The sequence below is a fragment of the Trichosurus vulpecula genome, chromosome 1, assembly GCF_011100635.1.
Source record: "Trichosurus vulpecula isolate mTriVul1 chromosome 1, mTriVul1.pri, whole genome shotgun sequence".
Lineage (NCBI taxonomy): Eukaryota > Metazoa > Chordata > Mammalia > Diprotodontia > Phalangeridae > Trichosurus > Trichosurus vulpecula.
In genome coordinates, this window is record NC_050573.1 from 476,839,549 (window position 1) to 476,853,681 (window position 14,133).

The window sequence follows — 14,133 nt, forward strand, 5'->3', positions numbered from 1 at the left end:
TTGAGTTTTTTAAAGTTATTTTATTAGTTATTTCTATTTTTTCAGGTTATTTCCACATTCATGCTGAAGTAGAAAAATTGTAAGGTCTTTTCCTCTAGATGAAAAAAAATTCTACTGTCATGATGTGCTAATTATTATAACAGGAGACTAAATCTTAACACTTAAAAATATAAATCAGATGTAATAAAGGTTCCTGACAGCAAGGACAATAAGGATATGGCTTTTTGAACTCAGTGTACACATACTAAGGTTGGGGGTTATATTTAGTGAATAACAGAAATTTACAGACACAGTTTCATTATTTTTTTTGTTGTTTCATCTTTTGTGCTGTTGTTTTTCTTTTTTTGTGCGCTCTGGTTAGCTACCTGAATATCTGTCTTTATCAATGGAAGAGAAAATAAAATGTATATGTGTGTGCGCGTGTGTGTATATGTGTGTGTATGTATATGTATATATGTGTGTGTATGTGTATATACATATATATAAAAGAATATTTCCTTACTATTGATTGTTAATATCTGTCTTATTTTGTTTTTCATTTTTTAAAGAAAACCGAGAAATGAGTAAGACAAGTGGACGGCTGAACAACGGTATACCTCAGATTCCAGTGAAAAGGGGAGAATCGGAATTTGATGCTTTCAGACAGTCTTTACCAGTGTTTGAGAAACAAGAAGAAATTGTCAAAATAATTAAAGATAATAAGGTTGTTTTGATTGTTGGAGAAACTGGGTCAGGAAAGACCACACAGGTTTGTCTTTAATTCAATTGAAGAAAAATATTTGATTATGTTTTGTAGTTTTAAGCCTAATTTTATCCATGACAAGGATCTAAATATGATTTAGACAAAATTTGCATCTGACTAGGTAGTACTATTTAGGAATCTGTAAGAAAATTTTAGTTGTAAAAGAAAATTAAATTTAACAACTATTTATTAAGTGCTTTCTCCATGTAAGACATTGTGCTTGTTTTTAGAAATACAGTGAGAGAAGTTAACATCTCCTCAAGGCCTTACATTTTGCTGTGAGAATGTGGATGCCACATCCTGGGTAAATAGTTAAGAGGAAATGTCAAGAGAAAAAACCTCAGTGAATTTTGATGTAGGAAGGAGCTAAGCAGGACAAGAGTGATCACAGAGTAAATGAAACCATGTAATTAATATACCAGACCCTCACAATAATACTATATCATTTACTCAGCTATCATTCATTAGGTGCTTCCAGTGTGCCAGGTGATAGGGATAGAAAAACAAAAAAGATAAACTTACCATCCTCAAGGAGTTTGAATTCAATAGGAAATATGTTGGTATAATTACATACAAAATAAATACAAGGTAGTTTAGGAAAGTGGGGCGCAGTATTACTAGGGAGATCAGGAAAGACTTCACGTAGAAGGTAGGGCTTGAAATGAGTCTTGAAAGAAATAAGGGATTATATGACACGAATGTGAGTGGAGAGAGTATTCCAGGCATAGAGATGGCCTATGTAAAGACACAAATGAGAGATGGAGTGTCATATGTGAGGAATAGGAAGAAGGCCAGTTTGGCTAGAACAGAATGTGGAAAAGGGAATAATGTATAATGAGGTTGGAAAGGTAGGTGAGGGCCAAGTTGTGAAGGGCTTTAAAAGTGAAACAGATTTGATCCAAGAAACAGTAGGTAGTCCCTGGAGTTTGTTGAGTAGTGGAGGGGCAGAGCCAGACATATGCTTAGGGAAAAAGGTGTTGGTTACTGAATAGAAGATGAATTTGGAGTAAGGAGAGCCTTGAGACAAGGAGACCAAAATTAGCCCGTAGGGTAGTCCCAGGTGAGAGATAAAGCCCTCCAATGGTCTTTGTGAGTAGAGTGAAAAGAATGGATGTGAGATGTTGTGGAGCTAGAAATGGTAAGAGTTGGCAAATGACTGAATATATAGGATGAGGGAGAGTGAAGAATTGAAGATAATTTCAAAGTTGTGAACTTGGGAGATTAGAAGGATGATGATGCCCTGGACAGAAATAAGAGGCTTGAAAGAGGGAGTGGACTTGTGGGAAGAGATAATAAGATAATGATTAAAGATAATTATTTTGAACATGTTGAGTTTGAGATTGTCTCTGGAATATTTTGTTTGAAATGTACAGTAGATAATTGGTGATGTGAGACTGAAGCTCAGAGGAAAAGAGGCTAAGGTTGGATTTATAGATGTGGAGATAATCTGCATGGAGATGATGATTAAACCCATGGAGGTTGATAAGATAATCAAGAGAGTATAAAGAGAGAAGAGAAAAGGACCCAGGACAAGGTCGTGGAGTACACTCACAGAGAATAAGAGATGGGGCAGACAGGTAGGAGAACCAGAGGAGAGTAATGTCATAAAAATTTAGAGAAAACAGTATCTAAAAGGAAAGTGATTAACTGTATCAGATGTTATTGTTGTTTGTCCTTCATTCTCAAAGAGGACCATGACATCAGGAAGGGGATACCATGATTTGTAAGTGAATTGAATTTAAGTGAGGGAGTGTGCTGTGCAAAGTCACCAGTCTCACTTTCTCCTCCAGAGCCATCTGGGTCCAGAGGCAAGATGTAGGTTAGGATAACTAGAGATGGCCCTAGATACGATGGGAGGCCACGGCCTTTTTAAGCTGAGGTCTTTCCCAGGTTTCAGTTTGACTGAGGCAACACCCATTCAGTGATTATGGCTAGGTAAGAAATGAGGCAAAGAATGGCCTGTTTTACCTAGTCCAAAAAAAAAAAAAACAGTGTGTGTATATGTGTGTATGTGGGTGTAGGTATATGTGTGTGTACATATATATATACATGTAATACAGATAGATAGCTACTCACATTCACTCTGAGCAATCAGGCCCAAACAATAACCCTATGGCTTGGGCCAAGACCTATTGTTGGGCAGTCAAAGAGGGCCAGAGTGATTTAGATTTAAGGCATGGTCCTTAAATGGATCAAATGTAGCAGAAAAGTCAAGGAGGGAGAAGACTGAGAAAAGACTAGATTTGGTAATAGATCACTGATAACTTTGGAGAGAGCAGTTTCACTTGAGTGATGAGGTGGGAAGCAAGATTCCTCTGGGATAAGGAGTAAGAGGAGAGAGAGTGAAGGCAATGGACACAAGGTTTTTGGTTTTTTTTGGTGGGTTGTTTTTTTTTTTAATTTTAAATTTTTTAGAAGTTTGGCTAAGAAAATGAGGGTTGGGGTTAGAACCCTGAAGTGATGGTAATACAAGTTATTATTATTTTTTTTAGTACAGGTTATTTTTAAAGGATGTCTGTGTTTGTGTTCAGCAAGGAAAGAACCAATAGATAAGAGAGATTAAAGACCGAGGGAGAGAGTGATAAAGGAGGCAATCTGCTCTTAATACCAAAAGAATCTCTTAATGAGCCAGGATGGGATAAGAAAGGGCATGTGTTGGCTTGGGTGGAGAGGAGGACCATCTCATTATCAGAGGCTAGAAATAAAGGAAAAAAGAATAGAGGATGATACCAATGGCTTTTGAGATGACAAGAGGAGAAGAAGCTCATGATGAATGACCTCTTTTTTTTATACTATTAGTGTTTTATTTTTTCCAATTACATGTAAAGATAATTTTTTAACATTCATTTTTGTAAAATTTTGAGTTCTAAATTTTTCTCCTTCCCTCCCTCTTCCCCAAGACAGCAAGCACTCTGATATAGGTTATACATGTTCGATCATGTTAAACTTATTTTCACATTAGTCATATTGTGAAAGAAGAATTAGAATGAAAGGGGAAAAAACATGAGAAAGAAGGAACAAAAAAAAGTGAAAATAATATGCTTCAGTCTGCATTCAGACTCCATAGTTCTTTCTCTGGATGTGATTAGCATTTTCCATCATGAGTCTTTTGGAATTGTCTTGGATCATTGTATTGCTGAGGAGAGCTAAGGAATGACTTCTTTTTTCTTAACAGAGTATTAGGTTGTCAGCTGAAAGGGTAGGGGAGAAAGAGAAGTTTGTGAAATTTGAAAAGAGAATAGCATATATAATTTTATATTTACTCAACAGATAGAATGACACATTGCCCCTTATCATTTTTGCTCACTTTTTACACATACTGAACAGAAATCAATGGAAACATTCTTAAGTATTGAAAGTCCTTCTGAGTTGTTATTACTATTCCTCCACCTTCCTCAAAGAGAATCAGACTATACAATTTAAATTTCTTTTTATGCAAAGCCCTTTTATAATTAGCAGTACAGGTCTAGTCAACTCCAGGAAATGATTTTCTTTGTTGTGCTGGAATATTTTGTTTCAGTATCAACTATTGTTTGGAATAGGTAATTCGTTTGAAATCTTTTTCATTTCTATTGTAATTATATGCATTGTTAGTGGAATGTGGTGTGTAGATTTCTAATATCATGATAAATCTAAATTTTCCTTATTTGACTTTTTCCTTTAACAATTGATATTATCAGATTTCCCCATTTATATCCTTAAATTTTAAGCTTTTTTACTTTTTCATGTTAATTTACTAATTGTGCCAAGCTACTTAAAATTTTCATTAGGAACTCCAGATCTATCTTGTTGGTATAATTAAGATGTGATGAGACCCTGGGAAGGTGGGGAAGAAAGCAGTTGAAGTACACTATTGTAAGTCATTGGAGTTTTTTGCAAAATTATTTGTAGGTAATTGTTCCTGGGATTTAAATAATTACAGTAAATTTTCATAATGAGTATATAAATAATCAGCTCTACCTGTCTTGTTGATTGAGTTTGAAGAATCACAATGGAGACTGAAACCTTTCTTTCAGATTCCTCAGTTCCTTTTAGATGATTGCTTCAAAAATGGAATTCCCTGCCGTATATTTTGTACTCAGCCGAGACGTTTAGCTGCTATTGCTGTGGCTGAAAGAGTTGCTGCAGAAAGAAGAGAAAAGATTGGCCAGACAATTGGCTATCAGATACGATTAGAAAGCAGGTAAATTTTCCTAAAATACGGTTTTTTTAGCCTGTTTGGCATTTTCCAGGTTTAGTCAAAATGAGATAGACACTTCATTCCATTAATTTACTCAAAGGGAATTTGGACTCAAAGTTGGTAACCAAATCCATTTGAGTCTTTAAAATAGTAATTGCCTTTGAATATTTGGCAGAGAAAGAGTTAAAGACAGGAAATAGAAAATATTTCTCTCTCTTGTTTCCAAATTCCAAATTCCATTTGGGAGGAAATCTTTCATAGGTTTTGAGTTTTAGATAAGAGCTTCTTCGCCTTTTCCATTGCTTAGTACCTTAATTTGGATTAGCTGAAGTTTCAGCTATTCTATATACTTTGCAGATGAGGCATCCATTGTGGCTTAAGAAAACAGCTTTACTGAAGAGGACATTTTTTCCAAAGAAAAACTTTGAAGGGTGCTTGATTACTTAAAAGTGTCACTTTGTTAGCGAAAGGAGACTGGGTAGTGTTGTGTTTGTGGGGTTGAGGGATAATTTGTGACATTTTCCACAACGCTGTGGTAATTGAGCACATAAACCATTGAGCTGATAACAATTTTATTATTATAAGGGGATTCATAATTAAAATATAATCAGTCATAATAGATTTGTAACTTTGCAAGATACTTTATTTTCTTAGAGTTTCTCCAAAGACTCTTCTGACATTTTGCACTAATGGAGTATTACTTCGCACATTGATGGCAGGAGATAGCACACTATCAACTGTGACACATGTTATTGTGGTAAGAATTTTGCTCTTTCCTATATATAACTGAATTTCAGTAATTGTGATTATGACTTTTATTTGCCAGTGTAGAGCAGACTAAATAAAAGCCAAAGAAAGGTAGCATAACATAGTGGGTAGAGGGCCGGCTTTGAAATCAGGAAGGCAGATATTCAAATCTTGAATCTGATGCATATTAGCTGTGTGATAAGGAATAATTCTTTTAATCTCTCACTGCCTCAGGCGACTCTGTAAGTTTCAAGTTACAGAGGGAGTTACTGATCTATATGGGTGGAAGATGTTTTCATACCAGGATATCCCTATACTGATTAAATCATAGGTTCAGACCCCACTCCTCCAAAGAAAGAAATATTTGTTTATTGTACACTGTTACATACGATGATTTTTGATGTTTAAAAAATGAGTTTATTTCTTGTATTATATTTAAAAGAAAATTAAATTTGTAAGAGACAGGAAGATATGGGTTCAAATCCTTCACAGATACTTACTATCTGGATGATCCTGGGAAAGTTACTTAACTTCTCTGAGCCTCAATTTCTTCATCTATAAAATGAGAATGATAACTTTATAGGCTCGTTGTGAGAATCAATGAGATATCTTTAAAGTGCTTTACAAACTGTGAAGCAATGAATAAATACCAATTGTTTTTGTTATGATTAATAAAATTATAAGACCTTACTTAACAGACCTTATGGAAAATTATAATATTGATATAGTTTTCTTATCCTTTTAATATAAGAAAATTATGCTGAAGAATTGACCATCAAAGAAGTCTGTGCACTTTGTTTAGTTGTGATTTTCTTTTTTCTTTCTTTTTTTTTTAAAGGCAGTAGGGGATTAAGTGACTCACCTGGAGTCACACAGCTAGTAAGTGTCTAAAGCCAGATCTTAACTCAGGTCCTCCTGACTCCAGGGCCAGTGCTATCTAGCCACCAAGCTGCCCCTTCACCCCTCCCCCCACCCACATACCTAGCTGTGATTTGCTTTTAAGAATCCACACTTAACCCCATTTAAAGAGTTGATATGGATAAAGAGCTAGCAAAGGAGTTTGAGGAGTGATTGAGTAGGTGGGTGGAGAACTAGGAGAGAATAGTGTCAGGAAAACACAAGAATATACAGAAGGAAAGGTTGGTCAGCAACATCAGATGCCATAGAGACAGGTCAAGAAGGATGAGAAATGAGAATAGATCATCAGATTTGGCATTTAGATCATTGGAAACTTTGTATGAATCTGTTTCAGTTTGAGTGATATATTTGTACTTTCACTGGACACCTTTGAAGTATTATCTTTGACCACAGTAGAGAGTGACTCTCAACTTAATGGTAGAAAGTGACTATTAACTTAATTACCTAGGCATTGAACCTTTTACCTCATTACTGCATTCAAATCATATAAACTAACTGGCAACCAATAAAGGCAGATGGTGGCATAGTGGATAGAGGACTGGGCTTGGAGTCGTGAAAGCCTGAATTCAAATCCAACCTCAAATATTGGCTGTGACAGTGGGCAAGTCACTCAGCCTCTGTTTGTCTCAGTTTCCTCAGCTGTAAAGTGGGGATAATAAGGGTTGTGAGGATCAAACGAGATAATATTCATAAAGCGCTTAGCCCCTTGCCTGGCATATAGTAAGTAATCAGTAAATGTTCGCTTCCCTGCCACTGGTTTACCTGAGAATTAAGTAATTAGTTTTCTGTGGCTTATCACAGAATAAAATTATTACTGTGTCCCAGAATCATATGCGTTTAGGGTGATTTAAACTAGCAGAAAACAGCTTTTTCATAATTAATAGTGAGTACATCAAAAATTTATACCTGGAAGGATCTTCAGAGATTGTGTCATCCAGTCCCCTCTTTTTACTGAGGTACAAATTGGTTAAACAACTTGCCCAGCATTACATAGTAGTAGACCTGGAATTCAAACCCAGGTCCTTTGACTTCAGAGTCTGCATTTTCCATATAGTATACATCCTCTCACATAGTCCTTTATCTAGAGTTCAGATTTAAAGGTGTTTTTGAGCTACTTGAGTGATGTCAATTCAAAATTCAGTGACAGCTTTTCAAGTAATAGAGTTGGGGTATAAAGTAAAACTGTTATTTTCACTCCATTAAGTTCAGATTTTATATTAATTTGACTAATGGGTTGCCTGAAGTTTGCTTTTTTTTGTTTGTTTCTAGGAAAAAGGATTTGCCATGATTTGTTAGTTAATTAATGCCTATAGAGAATTCACTTAATCAACTGTTTCTTTTCACATTCGATTTAGATTTTCACTAATTCAAATTGACCATCCTCACTAGTTTGTCTGAATTGCTAAGGTTTTTAGCCTACTTTTTATAATCAAAAAGTAGTACAACAAAAGAAATCATAGTTACCTGTAATATCTTAACAATTACCTTTTTTTTTCTCTTGATACAGGATGAAGTGCATGAAAGGGATCGATTTAGTGATTTTTTACTGACAAAGTTAAGAGACTTGTTACAGAAGCATCCAACTTTAAAACTGATTCTTTCTAGTGCTGCATTGGATGTGAATCTCTTTATAAGATATTTTGGAAGTTGCCCAGTGATATACAGTAAGTAAATATAAAATATGGTCAAACTTTTAAATAAAACATCTCAGGGAAAAGTATTATGAATATCATTATTAAATATTCTTTATTGAAATTTTGGAAGTAAAATTTACTTTTTCTTTTTTCACCTTAACCCTATCTATGTCATATACAGAGTTGAGTAGGATTAGTATAGTAATGAACTAGGAATAGGTTCCAATGCAGTGGTAATGAGAAGACAGAGGAATTGAATGTATCTTCCAGATATTTAAGTTCCTGGCCAGTACCCTCTGAACTACACCCAAATGTTGCCCATTATTTTTCTTAAATCCTTTTACCCTGAGGTACATTTTAGAAAACTGGGTTTTTTTTGCCTTCATTCACTAATTCAGCAAACACTTAACATATTTGTACCATTATAAAGCAGTGTTGGAGATACAAAGATGAATAAAAACTATTAGAAGGCACAACTTGATGTGTCCTAAGAAGAACTGTGGACATTTATAGCTGCAACTGATTACTTCTGTGAGGGAAAGGGGTGGGATCAGATCAGGGATATATCCATGTAGGAGGTAACATATGAGTTGGGGCTTGAAGGATATATCCAGAAGGTGCAGGGATGGTAAGGGCATTTTAGGAGTAAAGAGTAGTAGCTTAGTATAAGATACAGAGGGAAAGGACGGGTTTGGAAAAGAGTAGTCTAGTTTCTCTGGGGAATAGAATGTGTAGAAAAGTAATAAGAGGAATCTGGGTAGATGAGTTGAAGCCAGATGGTGGAAGACTTTGTCAGATACAGCTTCAACTTCTAATACAAAAGCTATGGGGAACTACTTTTTGAGTTATGGAAATTATGTGAGCAGATCTGTGCTTAAGTTTGAGTATGGGGTAGGGAGAGACTGGAGCCAAGAACACAAGTTAAGAGACTATTTGAATGATTCAGGTAAAATATAATCAAGGCTGGAGTTAAGGTGTTAATAGTGGGAAGGAAAGTTTATTGTGTGCTTAGTCTGTGCAGAGCGCTCTGTTAAGTTTGGAGGAATACAAATAGAAAAGTAAGAGAGTTCCTGCTCTCGTGAAGCTCACATTCCAAAAGGGGGAAGGCAATACACATAGGAAATTTCAGCTGCAAGCCATGTAGGAAAGGGTATATCTAAGGGTATATCTGAAAAACAGATGTCAATGCATCTTCTTTAATGATGTCTCCACTGATAAAAAAAAATGACTTTTTCTTAGGTTAAACCGTTTGAAAGTGAGAGTTTAGTAGTGAGAACTTTGTTTTTCAGGCCTTCAGTAACTGGCTGCTGAGGAGGCAGGGTCTGCCCAGATTCCTGAAGCAGTAGCTAGGTCACTCCATCTTCAAAGGGTTCCTTTCCTGGCTGATGGCTAGTGGGGCCCTGGAGCAGGCGGTTCTCTTCCTGGGGCTCTTAGCCTTAGCTTGCTTGCTCAGCATTTTGTCATCTGTTTGTGTTGGTAGTGGCAAGGATGGTGTATTCGTTCTTTTGGAGGACACTGTTTCCCTTGTTGATGGCTTCCTGATTAAGCTGAAAGGAAGGACAGTGGTATAGGGGTACTGCTTCTCCCTAGGCTTTTGGTGTCAGTCATGGGTTGTTTTTGTATGAAAAATCTGAAGGGAGGTGGTGACCTAGGTGTTGGTGATAGTGATTATGGTAGTTTGCTTTACCTGAGACATGTTACCTCTTGGCTCTCCCTCAGGCCGCCTTGCTACTTCAGCTATATTGAGAAGTCATTAAGAATTTTAATATATCAGAGTTTTCAGCAGCCTTGTTCAGAATTTATAGTTGGAGTATTTTTGTCATAGTTTAAATGAAAGATCATTGCTTCTAGAGTCAGAGGACCTGGGTTCAAATTCCACCTCAAGTTCCACATATTTCTGTGACTTAAGTTTCCTAATCTTCCTGGGCCTCAGTTTCCTTCCTCACCTGTAAAGTCTGTAAAATACAACATCCCTTCCAGCACTAGACCCCATGGTCCTTCCTTGAGGGCTATTTTCTTCCAGTAAACACCAGGTTTTCCCTTTTGTAAGTAGTTATAGATAGTGTCACACAGTTTTGTATACAGTTAGTCTTTAATTGTTTCACATGGATTAGTTTTATTTACCCGTGCCACTCAATTTCTTGAAGCCAGTGACCATGTATGTATTTCATATTTCTCATACTACCTTCATACAATGCTGGCTTAATAAATGTTCACTGATTCATTACAGAGTTATGGGTTCTTTACATTTTTTATTAAAATTTTTGTTATGAATACTTACAGAATCTTTGAGTTGGTGGGGACCTTAGAAGCCTTAGAACTCTTACCTATCTGTGAACAAGAATCACATTACAACATACCCAGTAAGTCGTTACGCAGACTTTGCTTGAAGTTAAATAATTATGGAAGAATCTGTCACTTCCCTGGAAACATTCCTTACACATTTAATTTTATGGAGCTGCATAACAGTGAACCAAGTTCTAACTGTAGTTTAGGGCTTATTTTAGATAGATGGATTCTTACAGTGGTGGATTTTATCTTCAAACATAACATTTTTTATTCAACTTTGTATATTCATGTGAACTAAAATATCATGCACTGTTTTGCTCTTGTTTGCTAATATGTAACCAAGGGGTTCATAGGTACCATTCTGAATAATTCACCCTTGTAAATGGCATGGGTCGTAGAAAAATAGATTTTTTTTCTTGTTCAGTTTACATTAGTAAATCATTTTCTAGTGTTATATTGATTTATTTCTGCCTCCTGTTTCTGCATAACTGAAATATTTTTCTCTATCCATGTAGTTTCCATTTGTGTTGCTAATACTTAAAAGTTTTCATTTTAAATAATCTGTACTTTCATTTTAAAATATGTAACCAACTCAAGCACTTTAAGCAATAATTTCAGTTGTGTGAGAGTTCAGTCATTTTAATTCCTTGCCTCAGAAATGGATCATGCAAAGAAATAAATAACAAATGAAAAAACATAAATAAATGGATGAATGAACAGATAAATAAGAATTTTAAAAATCAGAAAAATCCACTTTTGAATAATTGTAATTTCTAGGAAGTGTTTCTTCCTATCAAGCCTTTAATTTATCTCTAATTTATCATGTACATAGCTTATTTGTACATAGTTGTTTTCATGCTATCTCCCTTATTAGACTGTGGGCTGCTTGAGAGTGGGGACTGTGATTTGCCTTTCTTTCTATTCCCAGGGCTAGGTATAGTGCCTGGCACATAGTAGGTACTTAATAAATATTTATTGCCTATTGACTAGTAATTGATTTGCCTTTTTTTATGCTTGTTAATGTATGACATTTTACTTTAAGATCTTTTATTTGATCCTGTGATTTTCTTAGCATTGGTTATTTTTGCTTAATTTCTTTTGAATTGTTCAGGTAGGCAACTGAACATAGGTAGAAGAAAAACATCTTGCTTAGTTTCTTTTTCCATTTTCATTGTTTTTGGCATTTCAATTGATCTGGTTATTCTTAAAAATTTTTTAATTAAACTTATTCTCTTGTTTACTTTGTTTATTTTGGATTTTGATTGATTTCAGTTTTCTCGTGGATTTTTAGCCATTTCCTCTCAGTTTTGTGTTACCTGCAAATTTTATATGCATTTTTATAAAAAAATAGTTAACAGTTCTGTTTGTGATTTATATACTGTCAGGACTCAATAATACCAATAATTATCAAGGGTTATCTGTGAAGTACAGTAAATAGGAAAATGTAATAGTTTACAAAATCTGTCATTTCATTGATTTTTATGTGTAGCATGAAAATGTGTACAACTCCTATCCATGTTTGCCCTTAAACCAGCCACAAGAGGGCCACCCAGTGTGTTGGAGGTCTTGCTCTAGATCTGTTGACATTATGTAGATAGGAATGAACATAAAGGCTGCTTATCTGTTGTTCCTTGTTCTCCCTGCTTTTGATCTTTTCACCTACTTTTCAGTCACACATTTCTTTGGCATCTTTATATCACCTTACAGCAGCCTACCACACTCACAAGTGTGACGTGAACCCAATTAAAATGTCATTAGGAAATGTTTAATAAAATAAAAATACATCCAGTGTAGTGGTCCCTGTTTGTGTTTGACACCACTATTTTACATTGCTTCTAGCTTGCTTTGTTGTTAAAATGCTCATACAGGTCACATATCTTTTCATTGAACTTTGAGTGACCTTAAACTTATTCCTTTGGAGATTTTTGTATTTTATGAAATAAACATAGCCATATTTCAAATTTCTTTCCATAATTGGTGGGCCCAGTTCCACAAAGAATGAATTGGGGTGCCTGACCCTCCACAACCCTTCTAACAATTGTTCATTTTCTTTTTTTTATTATGGAGCCTGAGAGGCATTTTAATTTATATCCCTCTTATTTAGTGATTTGGAGTATTTTTAATATCTTTTTGGTGGTTTCTACACAAATTTGCCCATATTTATCAGTGAACAAAGAGATCTGTAATTAACTTATTGTCTAAAACTATATAATTGTTAACACTCTTTACCCCTTTTCAACTACTCTGCTTCCACCACTGTAGAAATGGGAAGGTAGTCTTATAAAGGATATTTTACATTTTTCTTCATTTCATTGGGCTACTTACTGCGGCCAAAGAATTCATTGCTTAGCGGCCAGTGTACTGTTAAGGAAGCTACCTAGACTGATGCTCAGAAAGAAGACAGTTACCAGGGCCAGAGTCTTTCTAGGACCTTCCAGAGTTTGTGCTCTGCTAACATAGCCTTCAACAACCCAGGATTACTTGTATGGCATATTGAGGTGTTGAAGTCAAGAAAATTTGTTTAAAAAAAAGTAAAGGAATTTTATAAAGAATAAAGACAATTTTGAACCATTTTCCTTTTAAAAATCAGTTTTTAAAAAGATGTCTTAATGTTAGGAATTTGGGGGAAAAGGTAAAATACTTCTAATTTGCTTAATGAGAAAAAAATATTTTTTGTTTATTCAGTACAGGGAAGACCATTTGAAGTAAAAGAGATGTTTCTGGAAGACATTTTAAGAAGTACAGGATACACAAACAAAGAAATGTTAAAATACAAAAAGGAAAAACAACGAGGTGAGTTTTTTTCTTATAGAGAACGTAAATACGTTTTTTTTAACTACACATAACAGAGAGAGGTAAAGTTGAAATACTTTTGTTTTTGTTTCTTATATAAATGCTGATGTCACCTGATAACACAAGCCAAAAGCATGTCCCCATATGTCTAAGGCAAAACCATGCCCTTCTGTATGGCTGCTGACTTGCTGGGTGACATGAAGAATGGGGAAGATCGGCTGTACTTAGCAGGAAAAGAAATGTGCGCCAGAAACAGAAATTATGTTAGCTTGAAACTGATCTTGCTGGGGGATAGGGAAAGTGTATAGGACAGTAACATCTCCTGCAGATTCTGTCTTTCCTCTTAAGATTTACAGTCCTAGAAATGGTTATGTTATATTTCCAGTCTTGGTTATGGTAAAATGAATAGTTTGGATTCAATTATTTCTAAAGTCTCTTTCAATTTATTAATTCTACGATCTTATAAACATTTTGTCTTCAGTTTTGATATGGTTCTAATAAGGCTTAAAATTTTACCTTAGCTGCAGTTTTTAGAATTTGACATTTCTTTAGTTTAACCTCATTATTCATGTTCATAGAAATTTTTTGGAGTGTTTTAAGTATTTTCATTTAGATTCTAAATTTAGTATTTAAGTATTTAACTTATCAGTTAAAAGTAAACATTCAGTATATACTGAATGAAATGAAATAAAGTGATTGATTGTATATGTAGCCATAAACCTATTCTTTACAATTTTAGTTCCACAAAATTTATTAAGCTCTTTTATATGCCAGACTTTTATACTTATAAAATGTTTACTTTAACAAAATGATAATATAAACATTGTGTT

General features: G+C 34.8%; 1 protein-coding gene across 1 annotated transcript in view; it reads left to right on the forward strand.

Annotated features, from left to right (window-relative positions):
• Positions 1 to 14,133, forward strand: part of YTHDC2 (YTH domain containing 2) — an 89,061-nt gene that overhangs the window by 10,798 nt on the left and 64,130 nt on the right. The window contains exons 4-8 of the mRNA XM_036734275.1: positions 549 to 748; positions 4,759 to 4,925; positions 5,577 to 5,679; positions 8,095 to 8,251; positions 13,196 to 13,303. Coding sequence (XP_036590170.1) covers positions 549 to 748; positions 4,759 to 4,925; positions 5,577 to 5,679; positions 8,095 to 8,251; positions 13,196 to 13,303 — 735 coding nt within the window. The remainder of the gene's footprint in view (positions 1 to 548; positions 749 to 4,758; positions 4,926 to 5,576; positions 5,680 to 8,094; positions 8,252 to 13,195; positions 13,304 to 14,133) is intronic.